Here is a 16706-nt window from a genome sequence, read left to right as displayed (position 1 = left end):
TTTCTAAATTTTGACTCAAAGTTTAATGATAGAGTAAATTCATTTAATTATTGCAAACATTTCAATCAATTGCTGGTGCACTTTAGTGAGAAAAATCTAATTGCTTCAAAAGCATCCTTTTCATCATAGCCTTCAAAAAGTTGTATGCAAAGCTAAAAGTGCAAATCTATATTTTTGCTAAACTCAAGAAATTTGTGTAGTTAATGATCTTGAATTTGAGATTTTCTACACCAATATATTGTTATATATAATAGGTTATAAGTCGTTGTGCTATTGACAAGTCAAATTAATATTGCTTACACAAAATCCTTCATATGATGTACATTATTATCACTTAAACATGAAAAATTAACACAGTTTGATGCTTAAATTGGATGTGAGCAAGTATTTTCGATTCTTAATCTCCAGTTAGATATTTGGTTATCAGTTTCAGTACTTCAATTCAAATACTAATTATTTATTTATAAAATCAATTTGAACATCAATTTTTTTCATTACAACCAGCTAATTCAATTGAATGACACATTTTGTTATTACTTGCAAAGCAATTGCTTGACTAGAACACATACAACAAATGTGTAAAGTTGGATCAATATGAGTAGCTATGCGTGACTTATAATGATTTCTTGAGAAAAAAGAGTTGTTGAAGAAAAGTAAAGCAAACACTTTTGATTATACCCACAAACTTAACTTCTTTTTAGAACCTTTCATATTTCATACTTATCTTTAAAATTATGAATTATACAAATTGGGAAATTCAAGATTTATTTTCATCCACAAAATGTGTTTGAAGAGCTAGAATTTATTCAAGTACATGACAAGAAGAATGTGCTAATTTCTTGTGGGGTATGCCCAATTGTGGCAATAGCAAGCCACCCATTGGTTATCACACAAATATGGCTAGAAAATTATAGTTGAAATAAAAAAAAAATCACTTATTCCCCTTTTTTTCTATCCAATTAAAAATATTCCGTAAAAATATCTATAGCATAGCAAACAATAATATTTTAAATGCCGCTGCATAAAACTATTCGTTAAATTCTAAAAATTAATTCATGAGATGAGACCGACAACACAAGCAAATAAAACTATTCATAGTTAGCCAAAAGGAACATGAAAATAGGTTTTAGTGTTCCACAATATACACTAGAATGGCAAGTTAAGTAGAATTTGTGCAAATAGGCCTATTAAGGGTAAAATACTTAAATTTAGCCTTTAATTAAAGATGAATGGATCTCACTATATCTATCGGGGATACAACCTCCAAAATCCAAGGAATTCAAATATTAATTGTCAATCTTTTCCCACAACATATTATATATTTCTTGACTTGGTTAAAGAAACCATAACTAAAGTTAAAAATATAACTGTGTTTAATGTGTCATTTTGTCAAGTTGAGAACGGGACGTACCTGGAAAAGGTATATATGCTGACCTGTCTTGAACTTTTACACTTTTCTCCCATTTAATTTCTTAAAAATAAAACTCTCAAAACTTTCCTCATCCATACATCATATATTTGATCCCCTTTATAAATATACATCCAAAAGCTTCATCAATCCCTACCTCTTCTATTTTTCAAACTTACAATTTTCAACAAAAACACACACAAAAAAATGGCTTTAACACCTTGTTCTTCAACTTCTTTTATCAATAAAAAAGAAAGAAAAAATTATAGAACACATGATGATATCTCAAGCATGATTTGCTTTGCTAAAATCAATCCACCATCATGCAATCTCAAAGCAAAAAGTTCCAATCAAGAAGTTCAATTTTTGAATCCCAATATGGAAGAGAAAGAGAAATTCCATATGCTCACAAGTGGTACTCATAGCAACAATAGTAGTACAAAAGTGCCTGTTTTTGTGATGTTACCACTTGACACTATATCAATTGGAGGTAATATGAACAAGCCAAGAGCTATGAATGCTAGTTTGATGGCATTAAAAAGTGCTGGAGTTGAAGGGGTAATGGTGGATTGTTGGTGGGGTTTGGTTGAAAAAGATGGACCTTTGAAGTATAACTGGGAAGGATATGATGAACTTGTCAAGATGGTTCAAGCTAATGGATTGAAGCTTCAAGTTGTCATGTCTTTTCATCAGTGTGGTGGTAACGTCGGAGATTCCTGCAGGTATTATCAACCTCTTCTGTCATTTTTATCTATCGTTTAATGTTCTGATATCTATCGTTTAATGTTCTGATACACCTGTTAAGAAAACGATTTGATAGCATCAATTAATCATTAGAGGTACTATTTGACTGTATACCCCTTTATCTATTACCTGAATGAGTCATTAATGACCATATACTTTCTTGAATATTAATAGTGGAATTGATTATTATTTTTAAAAAAACACTAATGTTTATTGATTTTCTAGAGTTCAAATATTTAGCAATTTTTTGTTTGTGTTTCTTGAAAACTAATATATACTATACATACCATTAGTTCTTACATTCTCTTTATATCTATTGTTTTGTTCTATTTTCAACAATTAGTTTTCTTTTTGAAATTGTTGATAGAATTATACCTATGGGCTATGGCCAAAACCCTATCCTACTATTGCCACATCTTCCAAAATCTCAAAATGTATCATTTTTATATAATCTACGTACCATAGTTGTTCAAGGTTTTTTTTATGATCAAGTGTAGTACTGAAGTTAGAAATTTCGTCACAGGTGTTTGAGATTTAATAAATATATATGTAAAAAGTAACTTTGGACCAATATACACGATATACTTTTCTATATACAAGTTCAACTGACCTCCCTTCAGTCTATTAACTTGAAACAAGTAAATACACAATATACTTTTATATATACTAGTAAAAAAAATTGACAAAGGATGTTCAACTGACCACCCTTCCGCATCATGTGTTGCTCCGCCACTGATTAATCTTAAAATTGTGAATTTATTTTTGCAGCATCCCTCTACCTCCATGGGTACTTGAAGAAATTAGCAAAAACCCAGATCTTGTGTATACAGATAGATCAGGCAGGAGAAATCCTGAGTACATTTCTTTAGGTTGTGATCAATTACCAGTACTTAGAGGAAGAACACCAATTCAAGTCTACACTGATTATATGAGAAGCTTTAGAGAAAGATTCAAGAATTACTTAGGAGATGTTATAGTGGTAAGTCTTTTAATTCTTCTTTACAAAGTTTTAGTCTTATGCACTGACGATATGAAAAATATTTACATTGATATAACTATTCTTTACATTGTCCGTGTATATTATAGAAAATCAAGTGAAAGATCAAAATCAATGAAATACTTTATGTCAATCTCAAGTGATCAACCAAACTTGTTTGTTTAACCAAATACAAAATAGTGGACCACTAAAAAAAATTAAAAGTGTCATAATATTAGGGACCACAATTTTCCTAGCTAAAATAAAAGAGAAAAAATTGAATTTGAATTTTATTTATTTTTATTTTTCCACAGGAAATACAAGTGGGAATGGGTCCTTGTGGTGAACTAAGATATCCATCTTATCCAGAAAGCAATGGTACTTGGAGATTTCCTGGTATTGGTGAATTCCAATGCTATGACAAGGTAAAACTTTACTTTTCCCTTCTACATTCTGAGATAGTGGCGGAGCTAGAAATTCTAATGAAAAGAATTTAAAAAATGCAAGGATGTCGTACCTATCTAAACCCTATGTTGTCCCGACAGTTCAAAAATATCAATAGGCATATGTCTGATTTTTCAAAAGTTATGCATTTTTGGAAGATCTGACATAGGTGCGACAACAAATTTTTGGAGAGTCTGAGCAACATAGCCTAAATGGTGTCTAAGCCATTTTTTGTCACTACACTAAAATCTTCTCTTATGTCAAGGCAATCGATTCAACTATGTATATATATAAATATACATAAAAAGTTGTTTTTATTGTATTTGTATCGTAGGCGAAGAGAATTCAGTTGAACCCCTAGCAAGAAACTTCCACAAAAAAAAAACATAAAAAAATAAAAAACTAAACTTTTTTCCTTTGTTGATATTATAAACAGTACATGAAGGCTTCACTAGCAGCATCAGCAGATGCAATGGGAAACGAATCGTGGGGCCGAGGTGGGCCCCACGATTCTGGTCAGTACAACCAGTTTCCAGAGGAAACTGGTTTTTTCAAAAAGGATGGAACATGGAATAGTGAATATGGACAATTTTTCCTAGAATGGTATTCAAGAAAGTTATTAGAACATGGAGACAATATCCTAGCATCAGCAGAAGGCATATTCAAAGGAACAAGTTGTAAATTATCAGGCAAAGTAGCTGGAATTCATTGGCATTATAACACAAGATCACATGCAGCAGAGTTAACAGCAGGGTACTATAACACAAGGAACAAAGATGGTTATTTACCAATAGCACGTATGTTCGTGAAACGTGGGGTTGTTTTTAACTTTACTTGTATGGAAATGAGGGATGGAGAGCAGCCACATAGCGCGAATTGCTCACCAGAAGGTTTGGTTCGACAAGTGAAAAACGCGACTAGAAATGTTGGAGTAGAACTAGCTGGAGAAAACGCGTTAGAGAGGTATGATGGAGGAGGATATGCACAAGTTTTGAGTACAAGCAGAGCAGACTCTGGAAATGGATTGAGTGCATTTACATATTTGAGATTGAACAAAAGGTTGTTCGAGCCCGAGAATTGGAGAAATCTCGTTGAGTTTGTGAAGAACATGTCCGAAGGAGGTAACACGAGGCTTCCAGAATGCGATTCGAGTAGGACAGACTTGTATGTTAGATTTGTCAAACAGAGTCGTGCTAAGAAAAATGCAGAGGTTGCAGTTGTGTAGAGAGGTTCATTTGGCCTCGGGGCTTTGGTTCAGTGGTAAGAGTGCAACATATGTCACGAGTTTAAACTGGACCTTCATAGATTTTTCAATTATAAAAGAAAATGTATTCATCAATGTAACATGTAAAATATATAGTCACTCCTATATAGTATAGCATATAAAGAGGAGAATAAAAGCTAAAAACTACATTATAGTACCTAGTCCATAAAAGTCTGAAAAATATTTGTTATTTCTGCAACTATAGGACTCAAATGAGTATATTCTTTTTCTTTGTACAAAATAATAATAAATTTTGCCTTTCCACATTTAATATTGTAGAGAAAAAGCTCCTACTATTAAGTATTATGTACATATATAGTTTTGTTAATCATATTTCTTCTTGCTTTTATTGTGATATTAAAATAAACTATACGAGTCCCTCTAATGTAGTCTATAATACGCAATTTCTTCCTGCATTTCTGCCAGAGTTGTCTTTACGGCTCTGGCAGAAATGCAGGATAAGACAGACCATGATAGACCCTTCACCCTTGTGGTCCGACTCTTTTTCAAATTTCACATATGAAAACTTTGATGCACCGGACTCAATATGTACACCGGTGTACTCTCGTACCATTGGTTGATTAATTTTAGTGCTTTTCTACATGTTGCAATTTGCAAACCCAATAATTTCAATATGCTTAACCTATTTTGCTCTCTTAAGTTACTATTTATCAATTCGGATTCCAATCAAAGCCACTTAATTCGCTATTGGGCTGCTTTGCGAATATTGGTCCAAGCCCATTCCTATCGATACCGCCAAACATGCCCTTCGGCCCAATATCGTTCACAACAATTCTCCCTTCTTTATAAAAGAACCTTGCCCTCAAGGTTCAAGTCAAGAATAGGGTTAACAAATAATGACATGAATGAACCTTTTCTCAGACGGTAATAACATAGATGAGCCAAATTTTAACTGATGACAAAATTGATTTTTTTCTAAAAGTTCGATGACATATACGTATAGACTCACCATGATCCACAATTTTTTTAGGCATTTAGGAGCTGTTTAACATGAATTAGGAGATTTTCTCAGTTTTTCGTGTGTTAGCCCATTAATATTTTGTTGATATGAATTCTGGTCGATTTTTAAAAAAAACTTTACGGGACCATCTGTAATGAGTTGAGAGATCAGTACGTACAACCTCACCATGATTCACAACATTTTTTGGGCATTTAGGAGTCATTTAACATGAATTAAACGATGATCCACAACATTTTTGGATATTTAGGATCCATTTAACAAAAAATAGGCAATTTTTTCAATTTTTCATGTGTTAGTTCATGAATATTTTGGTAATATGAATTTCGATTTTGTATTAATTTGCCCTTAAAAAACTAGGAGGTCAGGGCCTGATGTTAATTTGGGTCAGACTGAATACATTCAACTGGGCCGCACCCCAACCCAACCCGTTCCAAAATTGTATAAATAAGTTGAACGAAGGAATTTAGGGTTTCCTCTGCTAACTAACGCCCTTCCTTCATCGAGAACAAATTCAGCAAAGATGGTAACTTCTCAATTTTCATACATACATCAGCTCAATCTTTTTGTTTTTTCTTCAAAATTTGTGTTTTCGGTGATTGATTTTTGTTTTTTTTGTGCGAAAATAGTTCTGTTTTCGTCAGGTTTGATACTGATTACTTGTTATTGTTAAGTGTCAAACGGATCTATAATACTGATCCCTTGGAATTGGAACTGTTTTTTTAGTCTCAGATATAGCTGTGAAAAGATATGGTAGAGGTGGATTAGGTTTTTGAGCTAGTGGGTTATGGAGTTTTGACAGTTGATTTGGTCTATTTCCAGCTTTATTTGCTTCTATCCCATACTTCTGGGTGTAGTATATTGGTCTTTTCGTCGAACAATTTGTTTTAAAAAGGTGTCTTTAGAAAACTAAAATGTTAATTTGTGCATTAGATTGTGCTCTCTAGTTATCTTGTTGTTGTTTCTGTTTGTTGTGACTGCCTTTCCTTATTGTTCTTTGAGCTGAGTGTCTGGCGAAAACAACCTCTCTAACCTCAGTTTTGTGTACACTCTACCTTCTCTGGACCCTACATGTGGGATTACATTGGGTTTGTTGTTGTGTTCTCTGGGCTAATTTGGTTGTAATGTTTTCATGATGAGGAAAGGCAGTGCTTTATATGGATTTGGATTGAGACAGTACACTATGTTTTTGTAACCTTAGTGGGATTGAAGTTGTGACAGCTGATATTTCATGCTTCATTGATCATTATGGCGCTGTCCTCAGTGCAACACTCTGTTCATGAACTATTTGGAAAAAAAATGTGTCTTTAGAAAACTAAAAATGTTAATTTGTTTGTGGGTTCATCTGATTTTAATACTTTTATGATGAGGGAAGGTAGTGATGTTGATGGATTTGGATTGAGAGATTTAGTGATCCACTAAGGTTTTCAAGCTTTGCTGGATTGGTGTTGTGACAGCTGATATCCCATGCTTCATTGATCACTATGTCACTCTTTAGTGTAACATTGCTTTGTTCATGAGAATTAAAACGTATTTAGAAAACTAAAATGTTAATTTGTTCAGCTCGTCTGGTTGTAATATTTTCATGACGAGGAAAGGCTGTGGGGTTTGATGGATTTGGATTGAGAGTTGAATGTTCGTAGATGAGAAATTATGTTCAGAGTTACTGATCAATTAAGATATTGACAACATCTTTGTTGTAGAGGTGTGCTTGTTTATTCCACCATTGTGGTGGACCTAGTCGTAGATGACTTTGGATGATACGATTCATTTTTTTTCAGTTGCGGCTTTTTTAAGATGGGTTATATAATAACATACTATTTTTTTTTTCCTGCAGACTAAGAGGACCAAGAAGGCTGGAATAGTTGGGAAATATGGTTAGTAGTGGTTCCGTAAATTTTTTTATGTTTCCCTTTGCATTGTCCACGCGGTATATTTGTACACACAAGTACACAGATAGAGCTGTGTTTTATATGCATGAATATGGTTGATTAACTTGCTTCTATATGTATTTCACACAAATGACTTTGGTCTTTAGCTAGAATGGCAAGCCATACAGAATCTGAAGAAACCACAGTTTAGTTGCACCTTAGTTAAACAAAGATGTGCCAATATTCCTTGTATTCTTGATTATACTAGAACATGTTACTTCAAAATTTTGTATAACTTTAGTTTATTCAATCTACAAATACTTGCTGAAAAATTTAATGGGATAATTTTTTGATGATTTTTTTGAGCAAATAGGAAGAGCTCGCATAGGAAATTGCAGAACTGTTCTGGTTTGTTAAGAATATCAAATGATTGCATCCATCTAATTATTCCCATTGTGTTCCACTGGTTATTTGATTAGATCTCCTACGTATGTACTTTTCATTTAACATTTGATTATTTGTATGTAGATTTTTCCTCTTTCTGCAGTTGCATAGAATGTGTTCTGTTTTTTGTCCAGCAAAGTTACGACTCTAAATATCTCATATTTGTTTAGGTACCCGGTATGGTGCCAGTCTGCGAAAGCAGATTAAGAAAATGGAGGTTAGCCAGCATAGCAAGTACTTCTGCGAGTTTTGTGGAAAGGTATTTTTTTTGGTCTTTTGGATAAATTAGCAGAACTATATGCTATGGGATTTTACCATCTGTGGGATGCCTTTCTGTGTACTAGTTGGTTTGCCTTATTCGTGTGATCTGAAGATATACTTGTCATTATGAGCAGTACGCGGTGAAGAGGAAAGCCGTGGGTATTTGGGGCTGTAAAGATTGCGGCAAAGTCAAAGCAGGCGGTGCTTATACATTGAAGTAATAAGTTATTCCCTTAATATTTGTCTTCAATTTTTCCTACTTTTTTTCGCGCGAGTAACTGATTCATCTTTTTCTTCAATAGCACTGCAAGTGCTGTGACAGTTAGGAGCACAATCCGAAGACTGAGGGAGCAAACTGAGAGTTAGAGCAATCATCAATCAGCCTTTTTGTTTATCTGCTTATGACCGAGTCTATGGAATTTTGAGATCAGATATGTTTTTCAATTATAAGACCATTTTGATGTTTGTGAACGCACTCGATTTAGTCATTTAGATACTGTTGGGGAAATTGATCTTTTCTGAGAAAGTTAATATCATTTCCATCTCTTCTTGCAATGATTTTTTGAGTTCGCAGATTAGCTTCAATATATTATTCACTTCTTTGATACTCTTGCTACGAAAATGAAAGCTACATACAACCCCAATTTTCGAACTGTTTTAGCTTTTCATTTTGTAAGTTGGAGTGTTTAACTGACACAATTGAGATGATATGTTGGTTGAAACTGAAGTTGTTCTTTGAATAGTGAATAGTTGGGATAAAATGTGTCAGTTTGAATAGAACATCACATTTATAAAACCCACTCTAATTACTTGGAAATTTAAACAACATGACTTCAATTAATGAACAACATACGTGATGATGGTGTTACAGCCTGGGACAATATGATGGAACAAAATTTCAACCTAACAAAAATAATTGATCAAATAATCACAAATTACTGATAAAATTCTTGTCCAATATTATCATTTATCATCATATTATATAAACACAAATTCTACAGATCATCATCATCATGGAGAGGGTACTTGTTGGATCATTCAAAAATCCCATAAAATAAAATAAAAATTTATGTCAAATTCTTTCAAATGTGATTAATAGAATCACATCTCTTCCTCACCTCTCCTTGTTGACCAATCTTGACTTGATATACACTCACTTTCTCCATTGCTTGAGCAAAATCATTAGCAAATGCAATAGCATTATTGGCATATAATTCAACAAATGGCTTTGTCCTAGGGTCACTATGTAATAATTGGTCTGAACCTAGTACCCCTATGCCCTTCATTAAATTCTTGAACAACACATTGTCAAAATTACCAGGACTTATAACATCTAGGAAGGCTGACATGTCATTGTTACTTGTATAATTTGCACACATTTTTCTCAATCTTTCAACTAATATTGGGTTCATTGTAGGGTCAGGAGTTGGGAATATCCTATGAGCAAACTCCTTACAATGAACAAATCCAATTGTATGTCCACCACCAATCAACACAACCATGTCCTTGACATCAAACCCCATGGATTGGAATTTATTGATCATTAGGTCAACCGTCGCGTTAGCACGCGTCAGGTGTGCTTCCACGTTTGATACGTTGGAAACTAGACTGTCCTTCCGGCCCAACTGGACTTTGTAGTGGGGACCACCGGTTATGACGATGAGGTTTCGGGTGGCGGTCGCTAAGATGTCCGCGCACGACACAACGCCCGGGCAAGCGAGCTCGACCGCGGTCTTGATGCGGGTGATTAGGTCAAACGCGTCACCCGCGAGGGAATGGTTGATGTCGTAGTCGAGCTCGGATTTGTTGAAGGCGGTTGGTTTGATAAGGATGGAGGCATCACAACCATCTACAGCACAGTCGTGGAAAAAGACGCGGAGGGTCGCGGCCGCCGTGGCGGGGAATTCCGTTTGTTTTTGTTGAGAGATGTCCCTCACAATGGAATCAAATTGTGGACATGTTTTAGCATAGTAGTCCAATGTAAGTTGTGCATGAGAAAAAGCAAAAGATGAAAACAAGAGAAAAAGCAATGGCCAAGTCATTGTTAAAAAAGAGAAGAAAACAGATCAATTGATCTGTTTCTTCTCACAAAATAGAAAGATGATTATGGAGTCAAATTCCAAAGGGGATTACAAAAAACTAAACATATTTGATAATGAAAGAAAGAAAACAAATGTAGAGAAAGAAGATTTGGATGATAATTAATGTTATGGTTAAGAGATGTTTTAGGGAAACAATGGTTATATTTTTATTTAATTTATTCATCTAATTTTTTTTTATGTGATTGAAGAATTTCAATTGACCATGACATGCGGTTGATCAACCATTTAAATATATTTCATTTGTAACAAAGTAATTATAGGTAAATCTCTATGATAAGTATTAATTGTTAATCAGGTGACCACAAGAAAATCTCTATGATAAGTATTAATTGATAACCTGATAAAAATTGTTGATGAACTTGCCATCACAAGTGAAGCTATAAAATCTTTGCACAACACATATATTCAGGTGGATCTAATAGATTTTACTTAAACAATGTTTTTGTCTTTAAATTCTTATTAAATATGTATTGCCAACTCGATAATACATGTAGGACGCCACGTAGAACACAAAATTGTCATGTAGGACGAATGTGTCTAGTTGTTCAATTTTATACAAGTTTAAATGTCTACTTGTGCACACACAAAGTTGAGGGTCATAGTTGCCAGCTGACGTCAAGTTAATGGTCATGTTTATGTATTATGCCTAACTAAAACAAACTTTTAAATTCTTATTAAATATGTATCACCAACTCGATAACTAAAACAAACAATGAATGGGATGGGAGAGGGGTTGGGGGTGAGAGGGTAGCTCAGTTGGTTGAGACCCTCTGTCCTTCACCTTGTGGTTGAAGGATCATATCTCTGTCCTTCCCCAATTTTTTTAATTATTTTTTTTTTTACAAAAAAGAGCATTTAGTAACAATTTCACAATGCATAATCATAAATATCAAACTCTGACTCTGCCACTTTACTTTATAGCTAAATCATGTATATTTAATTCACGAATTTCACATTATTTATTATATTAAAATATATTCATGTACAAATTCTAAGTTCATATGGCAAAACGATCTAGCTCTCTATGGTCCATGATACTCAAATCATCAAAAATAGTAATGTAAACATGAGATTTTTTTATATTATTGGTGAACCTGATGACTACTGCAACAGTAGAGTACAACACTGAGTCTCATGTTTGATTTTGGATATAGAATGGATCATCTTTGATAAAATGCACTTTATCTTAATGTAGAACTTACTAACGCAAAGTTGTATTGATCGAACCTCATCCTTAACCAACGTCTCGAGTTCCAGTTCTATAGTGATTTATCTCTAAAGTAAGACTTTTCAATTTAGACTTTTCAAGCAAATTCAAATTAGTCAAACTTCACAATGTGACCACACACATATCGAAAAAGGAGGGTATAAAAACTCCGAGTACAACGCATATACAAAAAAGTAGAAAATCTTTTATGAAAAAACATAAACTCTCTACAAAGGGTAAATTTATCTTTTTATAAAGAACAAAACAACTGTAAATCAAGTGAATCTAAGAAAAATATATTATTTGACCAATTTACAAAAAGGGAGGGCTAAACAAAACCTCCTCACCCAATTAAGATATATATATATTGTTTGCATTTTTCCCTGATAAAATATAAAATTAGATACATTTAAAATATAGTTGGGAAAATAAACAAATGAAATATGTGGAGGAGAAGAACTAATTAAAATCTGAACTACACCCTTCTTTTCCCCTACTCCTCAAGTAGCTCCTTCATCAACTTCTGAATGAAATACAAAACTTGGAAAAGTAGTTGTAACATCCCTGCAAATTATATACGTAAATCTCGTTAGCCGATACACTTCCGTATAATCTTTTAACGAGTATAACTCGTATACACTGACCGTAAAGAAACTTTCACACAATCAGGTCACCTAAAAGATACTACAGCCTATGTTTCTCGAACTTTCCAAAAATGGTTTGGCACTTGTGGGAAATTCTCAAAAAATGCATTACTTCTAGAGGATCTGACACATGCTCGCAGCATTTTTGAAGAATCCGAGTAACATAAGCTACAACAGATAAATGTGACCTGATTGACTCATCGTTTAAATGAGTATCGCTGATCAAATGGTAAATATTATACCTTAGATATGGAAGTGTCATAATCTTTAGTAATGAAGGATTTCGATCCACAAAACTTCGCCATTCCGATTTGTCAATCTTTCCGTCCTGATTCGAGTCTGCCTCCGAAAACGTCTACATATAGAAATAGAATCCCTAATTATTCGAAGTTCGTTGAGACTATAGTTAGGACAGGAAATGACCAGAAATAATTAAAAAAAGGGAAGCAAAAGGTTGTGTTAATGCAAAGTTGTCAATAACTTAAAAGAGTGATGATGCAATTTCTCAGTTATATATTGAAAGCAAACTCAATATGCATCGGTCTCCAATGGTAAAAACGTACCAACACCCGATGTCCACATCAAACCAAACAATTTAACCTCAGAGGTTAAAGTGAGAATACGTATCACTTAACCAAATGTGTGTATGAAAGACATATTGTCTTGCTTTTATTAGTGTAAACACCGGGTGCGGGTGAGTTATTAGTCTTTCAATAATCTTGAGCCTCTTGTCAAAAAGAAATCACTAGTACAATATTGTCGGACCATGAAAAATTGGATGGGGTAAGATTACCTTATCAAGTATTATCTCAATGGTTTCGTCAGCCAACTTCATCTCAGACTCGCGTAAAAGTGCAATCAACATTTGTTTAACCTGCCAAAACCACAAATATAAGCCTCTGCAAATGTCTCGAATGACTCACTAATATCCCGTAAATTAAGATAATGTAAGCAGCTCCGAATGGTCAAACATTACGAGAGTCAAAACTGAATGGTTGTAAATGTCTGAAAAGAATTCAAAACCAAGTTTCCGCTGATCAAGTGATCACAAGAACAATAACACAAGCAGGAGAAGTATCAAGGAACCACACCAGATGCCAGTTACATGAAAACAAACATAACAAGAAGCACATAGGCCACTCTCAACATAACATGAAAAAGAAACAAAGTATACATAAAAGTAACGCACCTCTTGTCGTTCAATATACCCTGAGCCATCCAGATCATACAGCTTAAATGAAACTGCAATAGCACAAAATGGAGTTTCATGCGTCTGTCTGCATGCAATGCATTAAACTAAAGAAATTACAAAATACCAAGATACATATTTCTTATTTTTTTTGTTTTGATGATGAAGTAAGAGAATACCGATATATATATATCTTTTCTTTTACTTACAAGTGAGCTTATCTTCCTGGGAGGCATTTGGGTGAAAAACATTCATTGCCATAACGAAATCCTCAAAATCAACGACTCCTCTTTGCTTCAGATCAAAGAGATCAAAAATCTGCAAGTAAAAATTTCCTAGGGGAAATTAATATCCCGCACGTATCAAGGCAATAAAATTAGTAGTTTTTCACCTAGAAAGACAAATTAGCATGCTTGCCAACTCGGTGCACTCCATAAGTTAAATATCCATATTTAGGCGAACTACTAATAGGTGTCTTTTAAGACTTCAACAAAATATTACATAAGAACCTCTACGATATGTTTACTCGAGCAATACTTATTAAGTATTCATTCTAAGCACAGTATTATATCAAAATATCGAATCAATACCAATGAAATACCATACCCGATTCGCTAGGAGGTCTTCTTTCTTTCTATTCTCGAATAAAGCCAACTGAAACTCTTCCTGCACATCAATAAAGCATATTGTTCATTGATCAGCAAAAAATAGGCATATTATCGACTGTAATGCGGTTCAATCAAATATGTTAAACACTAAAAAAAAACATAAGGTGCGCTGTGTGACAAATAAACTCCACTTAATATCTCACAAGAACAACTTTTCCATCTCATGATAGAGAAACAATCACAAATAGACAATCAAGGCTGTTTTGGATGTTTCAAATCCCCTTCATAACAAATTCCACTACAACAACATACCCAATATAATCCTACAAAATGAGGTCTGGGGAGGGTAGAGTGTACGCAACCTTACCCCAACCTTGGATATTGAGAGGTTGTTTCCGATAAACTCTTGACTCAAAGAGAAACAATTTGAAGCAGCATGGCAAAAGAAATAACGGAAATGAAGAAGTCATGGTAAAATACTACAGAAAACATGACAAATCATTTTGAACAGTAATCACCAGTTTACCACAAAATAATAGTATAATCAAAATGCAAGAAACAACAAATAGTTGCAGAAATCGAGCGACAAGAAACTACATAAATAATGCTACAACTACTAGTATGGAAGGATAAGCGAGACAACGCTCTACAACCTATCCAAGATTAATTAGGAAGATCTCCGTTTCCACCAATAAAAAAAAAAATAGGAACATTATAATAAATTCCATTATCCATGATTAATTAGGAAGACTCCCTTTTCCACCGATCAAAAAAAAAAGAGAGGAAGATTTCCTTTTCCACCGATCAACAAATAAAAAAGAGGAAGATTTCCTTTTCCACCGATCAAAATAAAAAAAAGAGGAAGATTTTCTTTTCCACCGATTTGAAAAAAAGGAGAGGAAGATTTCCTTTTGACCGATCAAAAAAAAAAGAGAGAAAGATTTCTTTTTTCGACAGGAAAAGAGGAAAACGTTATTATTGACTGGCTGATGTCAAGAGATTGAGAAAACATAGTCTACTTTAAACCATTCATCTGTCATCATGCAACAGGAAATCACAAGCCCCATTGAAACAAATTTCACTAGTTAAATAAAAATTACCTTGCTTATCAGCCCATCATCAATCACTGTACTGCTAATAGTCTTGAACATCTCAAATAAGGCCTGTACTTCACTTACAGTAACTGCATAAAAGAAGGCAAACAAATAAGACTAGAGGAGGAAGGTTCTCTACTACATAAAAATATCAATTGGGAGGTTCGGGGGAATAAGTAAAGAGTAAAATTGTAAAGCAAGAACATACAGCATAACCAAATTAGGCACACAAAACCAGCAATAGAAGAACGGACATATTGTAAGAGTAAACTGAAAGATAAAAACAAGACTTGAACTCTGTAAATGGATTTAGCAACTTAAAAGATAGCAAGGAAGTTGAAGATCATTACTTTAACTTCCCTCAAAGTTACTTATTTCTTTCATCTCAAAACATCCAAATTCACACGGCAAGTTCTACTTGACTAAATCAACGTGTACACATTAAAAAACCTCAACCGACCAAGATCAGTTACCAGTAACTCACATGCTGTTCGGGATGCCAGGAATATAGGATCTTCATAACCAGGAAACTGATGTCCTCTTGCCACCTTAGAGCTAAAACAGCCCATCTTCTTAAGAACGGCGACCGAGGAGGAAGCACACAACTAGAATGGTGTCTAGCAACCAGCTTCACTACAATATATCATCAAAACCATTTTAACTTGCAATACAAAATCGAAATTCACATACACATACCAATATACAGTATAATAACTATATCAACTGTCAAGGACAAAACATAAAACCACTATGGATTACATTTTCCCATAACGAAAGATAGGTAACATGAACATACATCCTCCATGTAAGTTTCTTGCTAAATTGCAGTAACTCTAATGATACTATAGGAACTCATCGGTCAGGCTTTCACCAAACTACATTCCAACCACAAAACAGGAAAGGATTCATACTATAGGGAAAAAAAAGATGAAGGAAGCTTAGCAAGTTACTTCTTTGATCAAAATGACAGTGTATTCATGCAAAGGATTTTGGCATTAAAAAGTCAAGACCAGACAATACTCCTAGTTTTTTTTTTTTTCATTTTCTTAGTTGTTTACTAGCCTAAACTTCCTTTCTGTAAGTTTCTCAAAACCTGCCTCAATCAAGCCCGGGTAAACGAGAAGAATCAGTGTAGATTAACAATCATTAAGAATTAATTTAACCCTCTAGACAATTAGAATCAAATGAATCCAATAGAGTACAACAACATATTGTGTGTAATCCTACAAGTGAGTTCTAGGACGGTGGTGTATACGCATCCTTACCCCTACCTTCGCCCTTGCGAAGGTAGAGAGGATGTTTCCGATAGCCGCTCAGCTCAAGCACATAAAGGAAATACAGTAGTAAAGAACATAAATATAAATGATTCAAAGAGCTGACTTCAACTAATTTCAAATTGAGGCACAGTACATTATTGATTCTTGAATTGTCCACCAGCTTAATCCCCACCCACCCACCCTTTAACCCCTCC

At 34.1% G+C, this 16706-nt stretch overlaps 4 protein-coding genes across 4 annotated transcripts in view; 2 read left to right on the top strand and 2 right to left on the bottom strand.

Moving 5' to 3' along the window:
* The first annotated feature begins 1435 nt into the window (after positions 1-1435).
* On the top strand, positions 1436-5111 carry LOC102594291 (beta-amylase 3, chloroplastic-like). The gene is made up of 4 exons (XM_006362422.2): positions 1436-2130; positions 2921-3131; positions 3443-3553; positions 4009-5111. The coding sequence occupies exons 1-4, from the start codon at positions 1616-1618 to the stop codon at positions 4795-4797; spliced, it is 1626 nt and encodes a 541-aa protein (XP_006362484.1). The 5' UTR covers positions 1436-1615; the 3' UTR covers positions 4798-5111.
* A 1123-nt stretch (positions 5112-6234) lies between these two features.
* Positions 6235-8949, top strand: LOC102593964 (60S ribosomal protein L37a). Its single transcript, XM_006362421.2, has 5 exons — positions 6235-6341; positions 7653-7692; positions 8301-8389; positions 8526-8608; positions 8694-8949. The coding sequence occupies exons 1-5, from the start codon at positions 6339-6341 to the stop codon at positions 8755-8757; spliced, it is 279 nt and encodes a 92-aa protein (XP_006362483.1). The 5' UTR covers positions 6235-6338; the 3' UTR covers positions 8758-8949.
* Positions 8950-8955: 6 nt separating this feature from the next.
* LOC102593639 (peroxidase 41-like) lies at positions 8956-10614 on the bottom strand. Its single transcript, XM_006362420.2, has one exon. It carries the CDS (start codon positions 10431-10433, stop codon positions 9474-9476), a length of 960 nt encoding a protein of 319 aa, XP_006362482.1. The 5' UTR covers positions 10434-10614; the 3' UTR covers positions 8956-9473.
* Positions 10615-12011: 1397 nt separating this feature from the next.
* LOC102593315 (calcineurin B-like protein 1) overlaps positions 12012-16706 on the bottom strand; it is a 5960-nt gene continuing 1265 nt past the window's right edge. Inside the window, exons 2-9 of the mRNA XM_006362419.2 lie at positions 15720-15868; positions 15242-15324; positions 14140-14199; positions 13743-13851; positions 13534-13586; positions 13138-13218; positions 12587-12699; positions 12012-12264 (exon numbers count right to left, since the gene is read on the bottom strand). Coding sequence (XP_006362481.1) covers positions 12201-12264; positions 12587-12699; positions 13138-13218; positions 13534-13586; positions 13743-13851; positions 14140-14199; positions 15242-15324; positions 15720-15804 — 648 coding nt within the window. The 5' untranslated portion in view covers positions 15805-15868 and the 3' untranslated portion in view covers positions 12012-12200. The remainder of the gene's footprint in view (positions 12265-12586; positions 12700-13137; positions 13219-13533; positions 13587-13742; positions 13852-14139; positions 14200-15241; positions 15325-15719; positions 15869-16706) is intronic.

This window comes from Solanum tuberosum, unplaced genomic scaffold (genome assembly GCF_000226075.1).
Source record: "Solanum tuberosum cultivar DM 1-3 516 R44 unplaced genomic scaffold, SolTub_3.0 scf00402, whole genome shotgun sequence".
Taxonomy (NCBI): domain Eukaryota; kingdom Viridiplantae; phylum Streptophyta; class Magnoliopsida; order Solanales; family Solanaceae; genus Solanum; species Solanum tuberosum.
The sequence above is the reverse complement of the archived record's forward strand: the minus strand, read 5'-3'. Positions and strand labels throughout refer to the sequence as shown.